An 18,740-nucleotide genomic window follows, 5' to 3' on the forward strand; every position below is an offset into this window, starting at 1 on the left:
TACTCTGATTTAGGAATAAAGATAAATATGGAAACCACATGTTTAAAATGTATTCAAGGTATTTATAGATTTCTCAGTAAATGTAGAAAACTTACATACAACTCAAAAAAATATATTGTGTTCAGTACTGTTATGAGCACTAACTACATCAAAATGAAGGGCACTGCCCAAGGAGCTGAGTGTAGTAGCAGTGACTGATACGTAATTACAATATAATGTAATAAATGTAAGAAGAGAAGTTAGACAGATGCTAGGTACTTAGGTAAGAAAAATAGGATCAAGTAGACAGAGGGCTCCAGGAAGAATGTATTCAAGAAAAAAAAAACCTGATAGATTATCTGCTACGTTGGAACACAAGAATTTATATTTCTTGTTTTTTTAACATCTTTATTGGAATATAATTGTTTTACAAAGTTGTGTTAGTTGCTACTGTTAACAAAGTGAATCAGCTAAACGTACACATATATCTCCACATCCCCTCCCTCTTGCGTCTCCCTCCCACCCTCCCTATCCCACTCCTCTAGGTGGTCACAAAGCACCAAGGTGATCTCCCGGTGCTATACAGCTGCTTCCCACTAGCTATCTATTTTACATTTGGTAGTGTATATATGTCAATGCCACTCTCACTTCGTCTCAGCTTACCCTTCCCCCTCCCCGTGTCCTCAAGTCCATTCTCTACATCTGCATCTTTATTCCTGCCCTGTTACTAAGTTCATCAGTACCGTTTTCTAGATTCCATATGCCTTAGCATACGGTATTTGTTTTTCTCTTTCTGACATACTTCACTCTGTATGACAGACTCTAGATCAATCCACCTCATTATAAATAACTCAATTTCGTTTCTTTTTATGGCTGAGTAATATTCCATTATATACATGTGCCACATGTTCTTTATCCATTCATCTGTCGATAGGCACTTATGTTGCTTCCATGTCCTGGATACTGTAAACAGCGCTGCAATGAACATTGTGGTACATGACTCTTTTTGAATTATGGTTTTCTCAGGGTATATGCCCAGTAGTGGGATTGCTGGGTCGTATGGTAGTTCTATTTTTAGTTTTTTAAGGAACCTCCATACTGTTCTCCATAGTGGCCATATCAATTTACATTCCCACCAACAGTGCAAGAGTGTTCCCTTTTCTCCACACCCTCTCCAGCATTTATTGTTTCTAGATTTTTTGATGATGGCCATTCTGACCGGTGTGAGATGATACCTCATTGTAGTTTTGATTTGCATTTCTCTAATGATTAGTGATGTTGAGCATCCTTTCATGTGTTTGTTGGTCATCTGTATATCTTCTTTGGAGGAATGGCTATTTAGGTCTTCAGCCCATTTTTCGATTGGTTTGTTTCTTTTTTTGATATTGAGCTGCCTAAGCTGCTTGTAAATTCTGGAGATTAGTCCTTTGTCAGTTGCTTCATTTGAAAATATTTTCTCCAATTCTGAGGGTTCACTTTTTGTCTTGTTTATGGTTTCCTTTGCTATGCAAAGATTTTAAGTTTCATTAGGTCCCATTTGTTTATTTTCATTTTTATTTCCATGTCTCTAGGAGGTGGGTCAAAAAGGATCTTGCTGTGATTTATGTCATACAGTGTTCAGCCTATGTTTTCCCCTAAGAGTTTTATAGTGTCTGGCCTTACATTTAGCTCTTTAATCCACTGTGAGTTTAATTTTTGTGTACGGTGATAGGAAGTGTTCTAATTTCATTCTTTTACATGTAGCTGTCCAGTTTTCCCAAAACCACTTATTGAAGAGGCTGTCTTTTCTCCATTGTATATTCTGGCCTCCCTTATCAAAGATAAGGTGACCATATGTGCGTGGGTTTACCTCTGGGCTTTCTATCCTGTTCCACTGATATGTATGTCTGTTTTTGTGCCAGTACCATACTGTCGTGATTACTGTAGCTTTGTAGTATAGTCTGAAGTCAGGGAGCCTCATTCCTCCAGCTCCGTGTTTCTTTCTCAAGATTGCTTTGGCTATTCGGTGTGTTTTGTGTTTCCATACAAATTGTGAATTTTTTTGTTCTAGTTCTGTGAAAAATGCCATTGGTAGTCTGATAGGGATTGCACTGAATCTGTAGATTGCTTTGGATTATATAGTCATTTTCGCAATGTTGATTCTTCCAATCCAAGAACATGCTATATCTCTCCATCTGTTTGTATTGTCTTTACATTCTTTCATCAGTGTCTTATAGTTTTCTGCTACAGGTCTTTTTTCTCCTTAGGTAGGTTTATTCCTAGGTATTTTATTCTTTTTTTTGCAATGGTAAATGAGAATGTTTCCTTAATTTCACTTTGAGATTTTTCATCATCAATGTATAGGAATGTGAGAGATTTCTGTTCATTAATTTTGTATCCTGCTACTTTACCAAATTCATTGATTAGCTCTAGTAGTTTTCTGGTAGCATCTTTAGGATTCTCTACATATAGTATCATGTCATCCGCAAACAGTGACAGTTTTACTTCTTCTTTTCCGATTGGATTCCTTTTATTTTTTTTTCTTCTCTGATCGCTGTGGCTAAAGCTTCCAAAACTATGCTGAATAACAGTAGTGAAAGTGTGCAACCTTGTCCTGTTCCTGATCTTAGTGGAAATGGTTTCAGTTTTTCACCATTGAGAACGATATTGGTTCTGGGTCTGTCATACATGGCCTTTACTATGTTAAGTTCCCTCTATGCCTACATTCTGGAGAGTTTTTATCATAAATGGGTTTTGAATTTTGTAGAAAGTTTTTTCTGCATCTATTGTGATGATCATATGGTTTTTATCCTTCAATTTGTTAATATGGTGTATCACAATGATTGATTTGTGTATATTGAAGAATCTTTGCATTCCTGGGATAAACCCCACTTGATCATGGTGTACGATCCTTTTAATGTGCTGCTGGATTCTGTTTGCTAGTATTTTGTTGAGGATTTTTGCATCTGTGTTCATTAGTGATACTGGCCTGTAGTTTTCTTTTTTTGTGACATCTTCGTCTGGTTTTGGCATCAGGGTGATGGTGGCCTCGTAGAATGAGTTTGGGACTGTTCCTCCCTCTGCAATATTTTGGAAGAGTTTGAAAAGGATAGGTGTTAGCTCTTCTCTAAATGTTTGACAGAATTCCCCCGTGAAGCCAACTGGTCCTGGGCTTTTGTTTGTTGGAAGATTTTTAATCACAGTCTCAATTTCAGTGCTTGTGATTGGTCTGTTTATATTTCCTATTTCTTCCTGGTTCAGTCTCGGAAGGTTGTGCTTTTCTAAGAATTTGTCTGTTTCTTCCAGGTTGTCCATTTTATTGGCGTATAGTTCCTTGCAGTAATCTCTCATGATCTTTTGTATTTCTGCAGTGTCATTGTGACTTCTCCTTTTCACTTCTAATTCTGTTGATTTGAGTCTTCTCCCTTCTTTTCTTGATGAGTCTGGCTAATGGTTTGTGAATTTGTTTACCTTCTCAAACAACTAGCTTTTAGTTTTATTGATCTTTGCTATCGTTTCCTTCATTTCTTTTTCATTTATTTCTGATCTGATCTTTATGATTTCTTTCCTTCTGCTAACTTTGGGGTTTTTTTCTTCTTCTTTCTCTAATTGCTTTAGGTGTAAGGTTAGGTTGTTTATTTGAGATGTTTCTTGTTTCTTGAGGTAGGATTGTATTGCTATAAACTTCCCTCTTAGAACTGCTTTTGCTGCATCCCATAGGTGTTGGGTCTTCGTGTTTTCACTGTCATTTGTTTCTAGGTATTTTCTGATTTCCTCTTTGATTTCTTCAGTGATCTCTTGGTTATTTAGTAGTGTACTGTTTAGCCTCCAGGCGTTTGTATTTTTTACAGTTTTTTTTCCCATAATTGATACCTAGTCTCATAGTATTGTGGTTGGAAAAGACACTTGATACGATTTCAATTTTCTTAAATTTACCAAGGCTAGATTTGTGCCCCAAGATATGATCTATCCTGGAGAATGTTCTATGCGCACTTGAGAAGAAAGTGTATTCTGCTGTTTTTGGGTGGAATGTCCTATAAATATCAATTAAGTCCATCTTGTTTAATGTATCATTTAAAGCTTGTGTTTTCTTATTGATTTTCATTTTGGATGACCTGTCCATTGGTGAAAGTGGGGTGTTAAAGTCCCCTACTATGATTATGTTACTGTCGATTTCCCCTTTTATGTCCATTAGCATTTGCCTTATGTATTGAGGTGCTCCTATGTTGGGTGCATAAATATGTACAATTGTTATATCTTCTTCTTGGATTGATCCCTTGATCATTATGTAGTCTCCTTCTTTGTCTCTTGTAATAGTCTTTATTTTAAAGTCTATTTTGTCTCATATGAGAATTGCTACTCCAGCTTTCTTTTGATTTCCATTTGCATGGAATATCTTTTTCCATTCCCTCATTTTCAGTCTGTATGTGTCCCTAGGTCTAAAGTGGGTCTCTTGTAGACAGCATATATACGGGTCTTGTTTTTTTATCCATTCAGCCAGTCTATGTCTTTTGCTTGGAGCATTTAATCCGTTTACATTTAAGGTAATTAACGATATGTATGTTCCTATTACCATTTTCTTAATTGTTTTGGGTTTGTTATTGTAGGTCTTTTCCTTCTCTTGCGTTTCCTGCCTAGGGAAGTTTCTTTAGCATTTCTTGTAAAGCTGGTTTGGTGGTGCTGAATTCTCTTAGCTTTTGCTTGTCTCTAAACGTTTTAATTTCTCTGTCAAATCTGAATGAGATCCTTGCTGGGTAGAGTAATCCTGGTTGTAGGTTTTTCCCTTTCATCACTTTAAATATGCCCTGCCACTCCCTTCTGGCTTGCAGAGTTTCTGCTGAAAGATCAGCTGTTAACCTTACAGGCATTACCTTGTATGTTATTTGTTGTTTTTCCCTTGCTGCTTTTAATATTTTTTCTTTGTATTTAATTTTTGATAGTTTCATTAATATGTGTCTTGGTGTGTTTCTCCTTGGATTTATCCTGTATGGGATTCCCTGCACTTCCTGGACTTGATTGTCTATTTCCTTTCCCATATTAGGCAAGTTTTCAACTATAATCTCTCCAAATATTTTCTCAGTCCCTTTGTTTTTCTCTTCTTCTTCTGGGACCCCTATAATTTGAATGTTGGTGCATTTAATGTTGTCCCAGAGGTCTCTGAGACTGTTCTCAATTCTTTTCATTCTTTTTTCTTTTTTTCTTTTTTTTAAAAAAATTTATTTATTTTTGGCTGCATCGGGTCTTCACTGCAGTGCGCGGGCTTCTCATTGAGGTGGCTTCCCTTGTTGTGGAGCACGGGCTCTAGGCACGCGGGCTTCAGTAGTTGTGCCTTGCGGGCTCTAGAGCGCAGGCTCAGTAGTTGTGGCACACGGGCTTAGTTGCTCCGTTGCATGTGGGATCTTCCCAGACCAGGGCTCGAACCCATGTCCCCTGCATTGGCAGGTGGATTCTTAAACGCTGCACCACAAGCAAAGCTGCATTCTTTTTTTCTTTATTCTGCTCTCCAGTAGTTATTACCACTATTTTATCTTCCAGGTCACTTATCCGTTCTTCTGCCTAAGTTATTCTGCTATTGATTCCTTCTAGAGAATTTTTAATTTCATTTATTGTGTTGTTCATCATTGTTTGTTTGCTCTTTAGTTCTTCTAGGTCCTTGTTAAACGTTTCTTGTATTTTCTGCACTCTATTTCCAAGATTTTGGATCATCTTTACTATCATTACTCTGAATTCTTTTTCAGGTAGACTGCCTATTTCCTCTTCATTTGTTTGGGCTGGTGGGTTTTTACCTTGCTCCTTCACCTGTGGCATATTTCTCTGTCATCTCATTTTGCTTAACTTACTGTGTTTGGGGTCTCATTTTTGAAGGCTGCAGGTTCATAGTTCCTGTTGTTTTTTGTTGTCTGCCCCCAGTGGCTACGGTTGGTTCACTGGGTTGTGTAGGCTTCCTGGTGGAGGGGACTGGTGCCTGTGTTCTGGTGGATGACTCTGGATCTTGTCTTTCTGGTGGGCAGGACTGCGTCCAGTGGTGTGTTTTGGGGTGTCTGTGGCCTTATTATGATTTTAGGCAGCCTCTCTGCTAATGCATGGGGTTGTGTTCCTGTCTTGCTAGTTATTTGGCATGGGGTGTCCAGCACTGGAGCTTGCTGGTCATTGAGTGGAGACGGGTCTTAGAGTTGAGATGGACATCTCTCGGAAAGCTCTCACCGATTCATATTACGTGGGGCTGGGAGGTCTCTGGTGGTCCAGTGTCCTGAACTTGGCTCTCCCACCTCAGAGGCACAGGCCTGACACCCAGCCAGAGCACCAAGACCCTGTCAGACACACAGCTTTTTTCCCTTTTCCTTTGTGCTTCATCTAGTTTCACTTGCTTGTAGAGTGTGGCGTGCAGAAGCCTTGCCCTGGGTGCTGCAGACCAGAGTTCGTAGTGCGAAAATCTGAACAGAAGTTCTTAATTTTAGTGAAGCTCACCTTATCAATCTTTCCTTTTATGGTTAGCAGTTTGTGTGCCCTGTTTATGAAAAATTTCTCACTACAATTCAGGAAAATACTCCATGCTGTTGCCTTCTAAAACCTTTATGTTTTAGCTTCAACACTGAAATCTATGAACTACTCTGAATTATTTATTTATCAGGAAAATACAGATTAAGACTACGAAGCCTTACTGCTACATATCTATGACAATGGCTTAAAAAAACAGACATCATCAAGTGATAATGAAGACAGATAACAAATGAAACAGGTACTCTACTAGCTGGAGTGCAAATTGGTACAACCATTTTGGAAAAATGTTTTGGCAGTATAAGCTAAAGCTGAATACGCACATACCTATTACGTAGCAATCCCACTTCTAGACATACATACACAACACAAGCACATGCATATGTTTACTCTAAGACAGATATAGTTCTTTAAAAGTGTAATCTTTGGACTTCCAATTCTGGAAAGATGGAATAGACATGCTGTTCCCTATTCCTCACCATAAGTACAGCTAAAATGCGTGGATATTATATATAAGGTGAACATAAGATTTTTCTGAAAAGTGAGGAGAAGGAAGCATACTGGCTTGGGACCTAAGGCAGAACATGGCAGTGAGTTCCGTAGGCTTTCTTTTTGCCTCATATATCCCAGACTGAGTGCTGAAGAGCCCAGCAATCTGGAAATATCAGTGGGTGCTGTCAAAATAAATCTCCAAGAAAAGTCTGCTCTCTCTAGCCAAAGGACCAAACAAGGGGCAGACTAGTAAGACAGAGAGCTTTAAAACAACAACCGTTTGACTCCAGTCAAATGGTACAGGAAAAATGCAGTGTACCTCCACCCCTGTCATTAAAGGCTGAGTGGGAAGCCCAAACTTCTACCCTCATGTAGTTGTAACAAGGCATATTGCCAGACAGTGCTGTCAGGTAAGTTTGAGTTAACAAAGTCCTCCCAGCAGCCCAGCAGTGTCAGAGAAGACCACATAGGGAACCAGGATATCCACCCCCACCCAGTGGTTATAAGAAAAACCCTCTCCCCCACTACTGGGTTAGTATCAAAGGAGGTCTAGTGGAGAATCAGGAGTTATAACACAACCCATACAGAAGAACAAAATGGAAATTTTAGAACTGAAAAGTACAGTAACAAGAAACTCAATAGATAGGCTCAACAGTAGAATGTAGAGAACATTCAATGAACTTTGAAAACAGAAGAACAGAAATGACCCAATCTGAATAACAGAAATAAAAAGAAAAAAGAAATAACAGAGACTCTGGGACCTATAGGACTATAATAAAGATCTAACAGTCTTGTCATCAGAGTCCTAAAAGGAGAAGAGAAAAAAAGAACGGGCTATAAAGGTATTCAAAGAAATAACAGCTGAAAATTACCAAAACTTAGCAAGAAACACAAACCTAGAAATTTAAGAAGCTGAATGAAACACAAACAACATAAAACAAAAGAAATCCATGCCAGGACACACCATAATCAAACTTCTAAAAACTAAGATAAAGAAAAACTCTTGAAAGAAGTGAGAGAGAAACAAGCCCTTAATGACAGGAGAAAAAGCCAATTTGAAAAATAGCAGGTTTTTTAAAAATTAAAATATATCTGACATAATAACTTTGTGTAAAATTAAGGTATACAACATGTTAATTTGATACATTTATATATTGTAATATGATTGGCATTGTAGTGACAACTAGATTCCGAGGTTACATAATTATTTCTTTTTAGTGGTTGGAATAATTAAGTTCTAGCCTCTTAGCAAGTTTGATGATTATAATAAAATATTGTCTGTATCACTAATTGGTTCAGCCACTATGGAAAACAACATGGAGGTTCCTCAAAAAATTAAAAATAGAACTACCACATTATCCAGCAATTCCACTTCTGGGTATATATGCAAAAGAAATTAATATAGGATGTCAAAGAAATATCTGCACAGTCATGTTTACTGCAGCATTATTCACAACAGCCAAGATATCGAAACAACCTAAGTGCCCATCAGTGGATGAATGAATAAAAAAGATGTGGGATATATATACAATGGAATATTATTCAGCCAAGAAGGATATCTTGCCATATGTGACAACACAGATAAACCTTGAGTACATTATGCTAAGTGAGATAAGTGAGACAAAGACAAGGATTTTATGGTATCACTTACATGTAGAATCTAAAAAAGCCAAACTTGTAAAAATAGCCAAATTTAAGAAATCATGGAGGCTAGGAGGAAGTGGCACAACATTTTTCATGTGCTAAAAGAAGAGAACTGCCAACTCAGAATTCTATACCCAGTTAAGATATTCTTCAAAAATGATGGGAAAAATCAATAAATTCTCAAATGAGGGTACTCAGAAAATTTGTTGCCAGTAGATCTGCCCTAAAAGAATGGCTAAAGGAAGTTCTCTTCTTTAAAAAAAAAAGGAAATTATAAAAGAAATATGAAACATTAGGAAGGAGGAAACAAAAATGAAAAGAACAAAAATTATGAGTAAATAAAATAGATTTTCCTTCTCTTAAGTTTTCTAAATTATATTTGATGGTTGAAGAAAAAATTATTATGGTTCTTAATGTGGTAATCTATTTATGTAAAGAAAACATTTAAGATAATTATAAATGGGGGAGAGAAAGGGACATAAAGAAGCAAAGATTTCTACACTTCAATCAAAATGGTAAAATGATGACACCAGTAGACTATGATCAGTTATGTACGTATAATACTTAGAGCAACCACTATAAAAGTTATACAAAGATACACTAAAAAACACTATAGAGGAATCAATATGGAATTCCAAAAATTGTAAAAGTAACCCACAGGAAGGGTAGGAAAAGAAATCAGAAGCAAAAGAAAACAGAATGAAAGAGAACAAACTGAACAAAAACTGAAATGGCAGCCTCAAGCTCTGTATTAAATGTACATGGTTGTACACCTGAAACTAATAAAATGTTATATGCCAATTATACCTCAGTAAAAAAAAAAATTGTAAATGGTCTATATGCACCATTTAAAAGAAAGAGATTAACAGAATGGGTAAAAAAAAAATAACGCAACCATACGCTGTCTACAAGAAACTCACTTCAAATATAACAAAATAGGTAGGTTGAAAGTAAAAGGATGAAAAAAGATATAACAAGTAAACATCAATCAAAATAAAGCAGGCGAAAGCAGGCATAGAGGGAACTTTCCTCAACATAATAAAGGTCATATATGACAAACCCACAGCCAACATTGTCCTCAATGGTGAGAAACTGAAACCATTTCCACTAAGATCAGGAACAAGACAAGGTTGCCCACTCTCACCACTATTATTCAACATAGTTTTGGAAGTGTTAGCCACAGCAATCAGAGAAGACAAAGAAATAAAAGGAATCCAAATTGGAAAAGAAGAAGTAAAGCTGTCACTATTTGCAGATGACATGATACTATACATAGAGAATCCTAAAGATGCTACCAGAAAACTCCTAGAGCTAATCAATGAATTTGGTAAAGTAGCAGGATACAAAATTAATGCACAGAAATCTCTTGCATTTCTATACACTAATGACGAAAAATCTGAAAGTGAAATTAAGAAAACACTCCCGTTTACCATTGCAACAAAAAGAATAAAATATCTAGGAATAAACCTAGCTAAGGAGACAAAAGACCTGTATGCAGAAAATTATAAGACACTGATGAAAGAAATTAAAGATGATAGAAATAGATGGAGAGATATACCATGTTCTTGGATTGGAAGAATCAACATTGTGAAAATGACTCTACTACCCAAAGCAATCTACAGATTCAATGCAATCCCTATCAAACTACCACTGGCATTTTTCACAGAACTAGAACAAAAAATTTCACAATTTGTATGGAAACAGAAAAGACCCTGAATAGCCAAAGCAATCTTGAGAAAGAAAAACGGAGCTGGAGGAATCAGGCTCCCTGACTTCAGACTACACTACAAAGCTACAGTAATCAAGACAATATGGTACTGGCACAAAAACAGAAACATAGATCAATGGAACAGGATAGAAAGCCCAGAGATAAACCCACGCACATATGGTCACCTTATCTTTGATAAAAGAGGCAAGAATATACAGTGGAGAAAAGACAGCCTCTTCAATAAGTGGTGCTGGGAAAATTGGACAGGTACATGTAAAAGTATGAAATTAGAACACTCCCTGACACCATGCACAAAAATAAACTCAAAATGGATTAAAGACCTAAGTGTAAGGCCAGACACTATCAAACTCTTAGAGGAAAACATAGGCAGAACACTCTATGACATAAATCACAGCAAGATTCTTTTTCAGCCAGGTCCCAGAGAAATGGAAATAAGAACACAAATAAACAAATGGGACCTAATGAAACTTAAAAGCTTTTGCACAGCAAAGGAAACCATAAACAAGACCAAAAGACAACCATGAGAATGGGAGAAAATATTTGCAAATGAAGCAACTGACAAAGGATTAATCTCCAAGATTTACAAGCAGCTCATGCAGCTCAATAACAAAAAAACCAACAACCCAATCCAAAAATGGGCAGAAGACCTAAATAGACATTTCTCCAAAGAAGATGTACAGATTGCCAACAGACACACGAAAGAATGCTCAACATCATTAATCATTAGAGAAATGCAAATCAAAACTACAATGAGATATCATCTCACACCGGTCAGAATGGCCATCATCAAAAAATCTAGAAACAATAAATGCTGGAGAGGGTGTGGAGAAAAGGGAACACTCTTGCACTGTTGGTGGGAATGTAAATTGATACAGCCACTATGGAGAACAGTATGGAGGTTCCTTAAAAAACTAAAAATAGAACTACCATACGACCCAGCAATCCCACTACTGGGCATATACCCTGAGTAAACCATAGTTCAAAAAGAGTCATGTACCAAAATGTTCATTGCAGCTCTATTTACAATAGCCAGGACATGGAAGCAACCTAAATGTCCATCGACAGATGAATGGATAAAGAAGATGTGGCACATATATACAATGGAATATTACTCAGCCATAAAAAGAAATGAAATGGAGGTATTTGTAATGAGGTGGATGGAGTTAGAGTCTGTCATACAGAGTGAAGTAAGTCAGAAAGAGAAAAACAAATACAGTATGCTAACACATATATACGGAATCTAAGGAAAAAAAAAAAAAGGCCATGAAGAACCTAGTGGCAAGACGGGAATAAAGACACAGACCTACTAGAGAATGGACTTGAGGATATGGGGAGGGGGTGGGGTGAGATGTGACAGGGTGAGAGAGTGTCATGGACATATATACACTACCAAATGTAAAATAGATAGCTAGTGGGAAGCAGCCGCATAGCACAGGGAGATCAGCTCGGTGCTTTGTGACCACCTAGAGGGGTGGGATGGGGAGGGTGGGAGGGAGGGAAGAGATATGGGAACATACTGTATATGTATAACTGATTCACTTGGTTATGAAGCAGAAGCTAACACACCATTGTAAGGCAATTATACTTCAATAAAGATGTTTAAAAAAATAAAAAATAACAAAATAAAGCAGGAGTGGCTATATTAGCATGAAATAAAGTATGTTTCAGACCAAAGAAAATTACAAGTAATAGTGAGGGACATAAATGTGTATACAGGAAACAACAGAGCTGAAAATATGAGAAGTAAAAACCTTGAGAAACAGACAAATCCACAATTATAGTTGGAGGTTTCAAACCTCCTCTCTCAAAAATCAGTAACCAACTAGACATAAAGAAGAATACAACAATCCCATTAAATAACAGGATCTGATCAACATTTATAGGAAACTCTGGTCAACAATTGCAAAAAATACATTCTTTTCAAGGGCCCATGTATGATATACCAAGATGTTCTATATCTTGATCCATTAAACAAAACACAACAAAGTTAAAAAGTGAAATCATACAGAGTATATTCTCTGAACAGAACTGAATCAAACTAGAAATCAATAACAGAAAAATAATAGAAATCTCCAAATGCTTGGAAATTAAACAAGATACTTCTAGCTATGACTCAAAATGGAAGTCTCAAAAGAAAAAATACACTGAACTGAATGGAAATGAAAATAAAACACATCAAAATTTGTATGACAGCTAAAGCAGTGCTGAAAGGGAAATTTACAGCACTAAATGCTTATATTAGAAAAGAGGAAAAGTCTTAAATGAGTAATTTAAGGTTCCACCTCAAGGAAGTAGAAAACGATGAGCAAATTAAGTCAAAACAAGATGAAACTGAAAACAGAAAGAAAAAATAGAGAAAATCAATTAAATAAAAAGCTGGTTCTTTGAAAAGATCAATAAAATTGATTAGCCTCTAGCAAGACTGACAAAAACAAGAGAATACACAATTACCAATACCATGAATGAAACAGAAGCTATCACTATAGATCCTAAAGACATCAAAAGGATAATAAGGGAATGCTATGAACAGTTCTATACGTAAATTTGAAATGAACCAATTCCTCAAAAAGCACAAACTACCACAACTCATTCAATGTGAAATAATTTGAATAGTCTTATAACAATTAAGGAAATTGAATTAATGATTTAAAAACTCACAAAAAGAAATTTCCAAGGCCAGAAAGTTTCACTGGCAAATTCTACCAAAAATTTAAGATTAATTAACACAAATTCTACACATCTCTTTTAGAAAACAGAAGGGGGAACACTTCTCAACACATTTTATGAGGCCAATACCATCCTGATACCAAAATTAGACAAAGACAGTATAAAAACAACCGGATACAGACCAATATCTCATAAATATTCCCCAACAAAATATTAGCAAATAGAAGCCAGCGCTATATAAAAAGAATTATACATCATGGCCAAATGGGTTTTATTCCAGGGATGCAAGGCTGTTCAGCTTGAAAATCAAGCTATGTAATATACCATGTTAACAGGCTAAAGAAAAAAAAATATTTATCATATTAAGTGAGAAAGAAAAAGCATGTGACAAAATTATACACCCATTCATAGTAAAAACTCTTAGCAAACTAGGAATAGAGATGAATAGCAGGGAACTTGAACTTAATAAAGAGTATCTACAAAAAATCTACAGATATATCACAGTTATCAACACTGAATGCTCTTCTCTTAAGATCAAGAAGGCAAGGATGTCCACTCTCATCACTGCTATTCAACATGTTACTGAAGTTCTAGCCAGTGCAACAAGACAAGAAAAGGAAACAAACTACATTCAGATCGGAAAGGAAGAAATAAAACTATCCTTACTTGCAGATGACATAATGGTCTAGTAGAAAATCTCAAGGAATCTATAAAACAAACTCCTAGAACAAATAAGTGAGTTCAGCAAGATCACAGGTAAAACATCAACACAAAAATCAACTGCATTTCTACATACTACCAACGAACATGTGAAAAGTAAAATTAAAAATACAATATCACTTACAATTCCCAAAAAATGAAATATTTAGGTGTAAATCTAACAAAACATATACGGGACTTATATGCTGAAAATTACAAAACAGTGACTGAAAAAATCAAAGATCTACATAAACAGAGATACTATGTTCATGGGAGACTCAATATAGTAAAGATATCAATTCTTCCCAAATTGATGACAGGTGTAATGCAATTTCTAATAATTCTTGCAAGATTTTTATAGATTAGACAAGAGGATTCTAAAATTTATATATGAAGCCAAAGATATTAGACTAGCTAAAACAACTTGGAAAAAGTAGAATAAAGTGGGAGATATTGACTTGATACTAAGGCCTATTACATAGCTACAATAATCAAGACTATGTGGTAATGGCAGAAGGACAGATATATGGACCAATGGACTAGAACCAAAAAATAGTCCCACAGAAGTATAGCCAAATGATTTTTCACAAAATTGCAAAAGCGATTTGGTAGAGAAAGGATGGCTTTTTCAACAAATGGTGCTGGAGCAATTGGACATCCACAGGCAAAAAAAAAAAGAAAAAGAAAAGTGAACTCAACCTAAATCTCACATCATATACAAAAATTAATTTAAAATGCACCTTATACTTAAAATGTAAAGCCATAAACCTTTTAGAAAATAACATAGGAGAAAATCTCCAGGACCTAGGGCTTAGGGAACAATTCTTAGACTTGACAACAAAAGCATGACTAAAACAAAAACTGAGAAACTAGACTTCACCAAAATTAAAAAGTTTTGCTCTGTGAAAGACCTTGTGAAGGAAATGAAAAGACAACCCATAGACTGGGAGAAAATATTTGCAAACCACATATGACAAATTACTCATACCTAAATTATATAAAGGATTTTCAACATTCAACAATAAAAAAGCAAACAATCCAGTTAGAAAATGGGCAAAAGACGTGAAGAAACATTTCACCAAAGAGCATATACAGATGATAAATAAACACATGAAAAAAATGTTCAAAATAACCAGCCATCAGGGAAATGCAAATTAAGATCACGAGATACCACTACACACCTATGAAAACAGCCAAGATAAAAAACAGTGATAAAATCAAATGTTGGTGAGGATGCAGAGAAACTTGATCTCTCACACTTTACTGAATTCAGGGAAGGTAAAACGGTGCAGCCACTCTGTAAAACAGTTTGGTAGTTTCTTAAAAAATGAAATAATCACTTACCGTGTAAACTAGAAATCGCACTCCTGGGCATTTATCCTAGAGAAATGAAAACTTAGGTCCACACAAAACCTGTACACAATGTTCACAGCAGCTTTATTTGTAATAGCCAAACCTGGAAATGAACAAAATGCCCTGCAGTAGACATACAGTTTGTATTATACAAGCTGGTACATCCAATCCATGGAATACTACTGTGTAGTAAAAAGGAACGAACTATTGATATACACAACAACTTGAACGAAACTAAAGGGCATTATGCTGAGTGAAAAAGGCCAATCTCAAATGGTCACATATACTATGATATAATTTATATAACAGTCTTGATATGACAAAATTATAAAGATGGAGAACAAATTAGTTATTGCCAGGAGTTAGGGATTGTGGCAACGTTGGTGGTCAGGATGGGTGTGACTATAAAAGGGCAGAAAGAGAGGAATCTCTGTGGTGATAGAATATTTCTGTACCTTGATTGCAGTCATGCTTACAGGAATCTCTACATATGCGATTAAAAAAAACACAGATATACACACACGTTGAAACAGTGTCAATTTCTTGGTTTTGATATCATAGGTAAGATGTAACCATTAGGAGAAATTAGGTGAAAGGGTCACAGTACCTCTCTAGACTGTCTTTGTAAGTTCCTTTGACTCTAAATAAAATAAATAAATAAACATATAAATAAATATAAATAAAATAAAGTAAAAAAAAAAGGGCCCTGAGACTGTTAAAATTGCTTCCTCGCCACATTAGCCAACATTAGGTCACTATCTTAAAACTTATTTTAATGTGTCTTTCTAACTGCTTAACAATAAACAAAATTATATCTATATTCTATTTCTGAACATTACTGAGTCATGAGAAAACAGAAGATAGGTAGAAAAACAGACATAATCTCTCACATTTGTGAATTTAATCTAGACAAGTTTACAGATTTAGCTACTCAAGAGTAACCCCTCAAATCCATGGAGTTTGTGTGTGTGTGTGTGTGTGTGTGTGTGTGATGTGTGTGTGTGTGTGTATATATATATGCATGGTGAATCTGAATCAGAGACACTTTCTGGCATATGTTTAGGAGGCTTAATTTGTTAGTGAAAAAGCCAAGCTGACAGCTCAACATGCACATTTCATTGTTGTTCCCTACTAGTTACCAAATATGACTATTATGGGACAAATCATATGCTATTATGATATTTACAAATTTGGGAAACTGAGCAAGTCAAACGTTTAGATTAAATTTGACAAATTAGACTAGGATAACTCAATAAAATTACTTCTTCACACTCATGCACAAATAATAATTGTTTAAAACATGGCAAACAAAATATAAAAATGTACTTATTCTTTAAAAAGTTATATAATCATTTTTAAAGTAACTTTACTGTACTCAAACAATCCCTTTGTAAGCTCTCCCAGACTCTATAGATTTTAAATACCTAATAAGAATATACTCCTCCTATGGTCTAACTGGAATTTCCCGTTTTAACCCTAGGTGTAGTTCAGGACTCTGTTAGCATTAAAACACGTTTTACACACAAAATATAATACCTTTCATACTTTAGAACATTTATTAAGTCATATCTTAGCCATCTTTTCATTAAACTAACCCCATCTCTTCATCACTTTCTTAAAGGCAATGCTTTCAACGTGTATGTGTGTGAGCAAATGTTTATATGTATGTATACACAAAAATTTTTCTCTTCCAAATGCAGTTCAAGTATGTAATTGCTGATAGTTAAAAGCAACATCAACATCACCTATATAACACAACCTCTACCTGCAGTTGTTTAAAGTATATTATTCAAATTCTTACAATAAGTAAAGACATCAAGACTACCTTGTTAACCTTAAGACACTCTAACAGATGTATCACCAAAGATGATATAAAAATGGCCAATAAGCACATAAAATGATGCTTGACATCAACTAACATTAGGGAAATGCAAATTAAAATCACATGAGATTCCATTACATACCTATTAGAATGGGTAAATTTTTTTATTTTTAAATATGATAATACCAAGGACACAGAACAACTGGAACCCTCATACATTGCTGGTGGGAATGCAAAATTGTACAACCACTTTGGAAAACAGTTTGGCAGTTTCCTACAAAGGTAAACATAAATTTACCATATAACCCAGCAGTTGCACTCCTGGATTTTCATTTCACTTGGATAAATATCTATGGTCACACAAAACTTATACATGAATGTTTAAAGCAGCTTCAATTTTAATTTCAAAACCTGGAAACAATTCCAATGTCTCTCAAATAGAAATGGTTAAACAAACTACTCATTCACACAACAAATACGTCCATATAATGAAAATAAACCATACATCCATACAATGGACACATCCATACAATGGAATACTACTCAACAGTAAAAAGGAGCAAACTATTGACATATGCAACAATGTGGATGAATCTCAAATGCATTTTGCCATGTGAAAAAAGTGAGACTGAAAAGGCTACAAATTGTATGATTCCATAAGTGAATTTCCTAAGGGGTGATGAAACCATTTTATATCTTGACTACATCTTGCATTTGTCAAAAATTATAGTAGTAGACACTAAAAAGTAAATTTTACTATATGTAGATTTAAAATGATTTTTTAAAAACTATCTATACATTCAGAAATGCTTCCTACCTCACATTAGTTTCATCATTAAATTCTTCAGCCCATTTTTTCCTTGATTGAGCAGTTGTAGAACCATCTAAACGGTAATAGTCTATGTTTCGGAGCCACTTCCCTTCACCTGAAAATTCAACAAGAAAAGAAAAAAGAGACATATATTGTTATCCTAGTACTAAAAGATTTTCTTCCTTGCTTGCCATTTAAAAGCTGGTCACAGGCCTTCCCTGGTGGCACAGTGTTTAAGAATCCACCTGCCGGGGGAGGAGAGAAGATGGCAGAAGAGTAAGACGCGGAAATCACCTTCCTTCCCACAGATACAGTAGAAATACATCTACACGTGGAACTGCTCCTACAGAACACCCACTGAACGCTGGCAGAAAACGTCCGACCTCCAAAAAGGCAAGAAACTCCCCACGTATTTGGGTAGGGCAAAAGAAAAAAGAAATAACAGAGACAAAAGAATAGGGATGGGACCTGCACCAGTGGGAGGGAGCCGTGAAGGAGGAAAGATTTCCACGCACTAGGAAGCCCCTTCGCGGGCAGAGACTGCGGGTGGCAGAGGGGGGAAGCTTCGGAGCCACGGAGGAGAGCGCAGCCACAGGGGTGCGGAGGGCAAAGCGGAGAGGTTCCCGCACGGAGGAGCGGTGCCGACCAGCACTCACCAGCCCTAGAGGCTTGTCTGCTCCCCCGCCGGGGCAGGCGGGGCTGGGAGCTGAGGCTCGGGCTTCGGTCGGATCGCAGGGAGAGGACTGGGGCTGGCGGCGTGAACACAGCCTGAAGGGGTTAGCGCACCACAGCTGGCTGGGAGGGAGACCGGGAAAAAGTCTGCAGCTGCCGAAGAGGCAAGAGACTTCTTCTTGCCTCTGTTTCACTACGCGCAAGGAGAGGGGATTCAGAGCGCCGCCTAAACGAACTCCAGAGAAGGGCGTGAGCCGCGGCGATCAGCGCGCACCCCAGAGACGGGCGTGAGACGCTGGGGCTGCTGCTGCCGCCTCCAAAAAGCCTGTGTGTGAGCACAGGTCACTCTCCACACCGCCCCTCCCGGGAGCCGGTGCAGCCCGCCACTGCCAGGG

The 18,740-nt window shown here is 36.6% G+C and overlaps 1 protein-coding gene across 8 annotated transcripts in view; it reads right to left on the reverse strand.

Moving 5' to 3' along the window:
* ATRX (ATRX chromatin remodeler) overlaps nucleotides 1-18,740 on the reverse strand; it is a 254,434-nt gene that overhangs the window by 39,017 nt on the left and 196,677 nt on the right. For all 8 annotated transcript variants that reach the window (XM_068534190.1, XM_068534186.1, XM_068534185.1 and 5 more), the window contains one exon: nucleotides 17,680-17,788. In XM_068534190.1, the coding sequence (XP_068390291.1) occupies nucleotides 17,680-17,788 (109 nt within the window). The remainder of the gene's footprint in view (nucleotides 1-17,679; nucleotides 17,789-18,740) is intronic.

The sequence above is a fragment of the Eschrichtius robustus genome, chromosome X, assembly GCF_028021215.1.
Source record: "Eschrichtius robustus isolate mEscRob2 chromosome X, mEscRob2.pri, whole genome shotgun sequence".
Lineage (NCBI taxonomy): Eukaryota > Metazoa > Chordata > Mammalia > Artiodactyla > Eschrichtiidae > Eschrichtius > Eschrichtius robustus.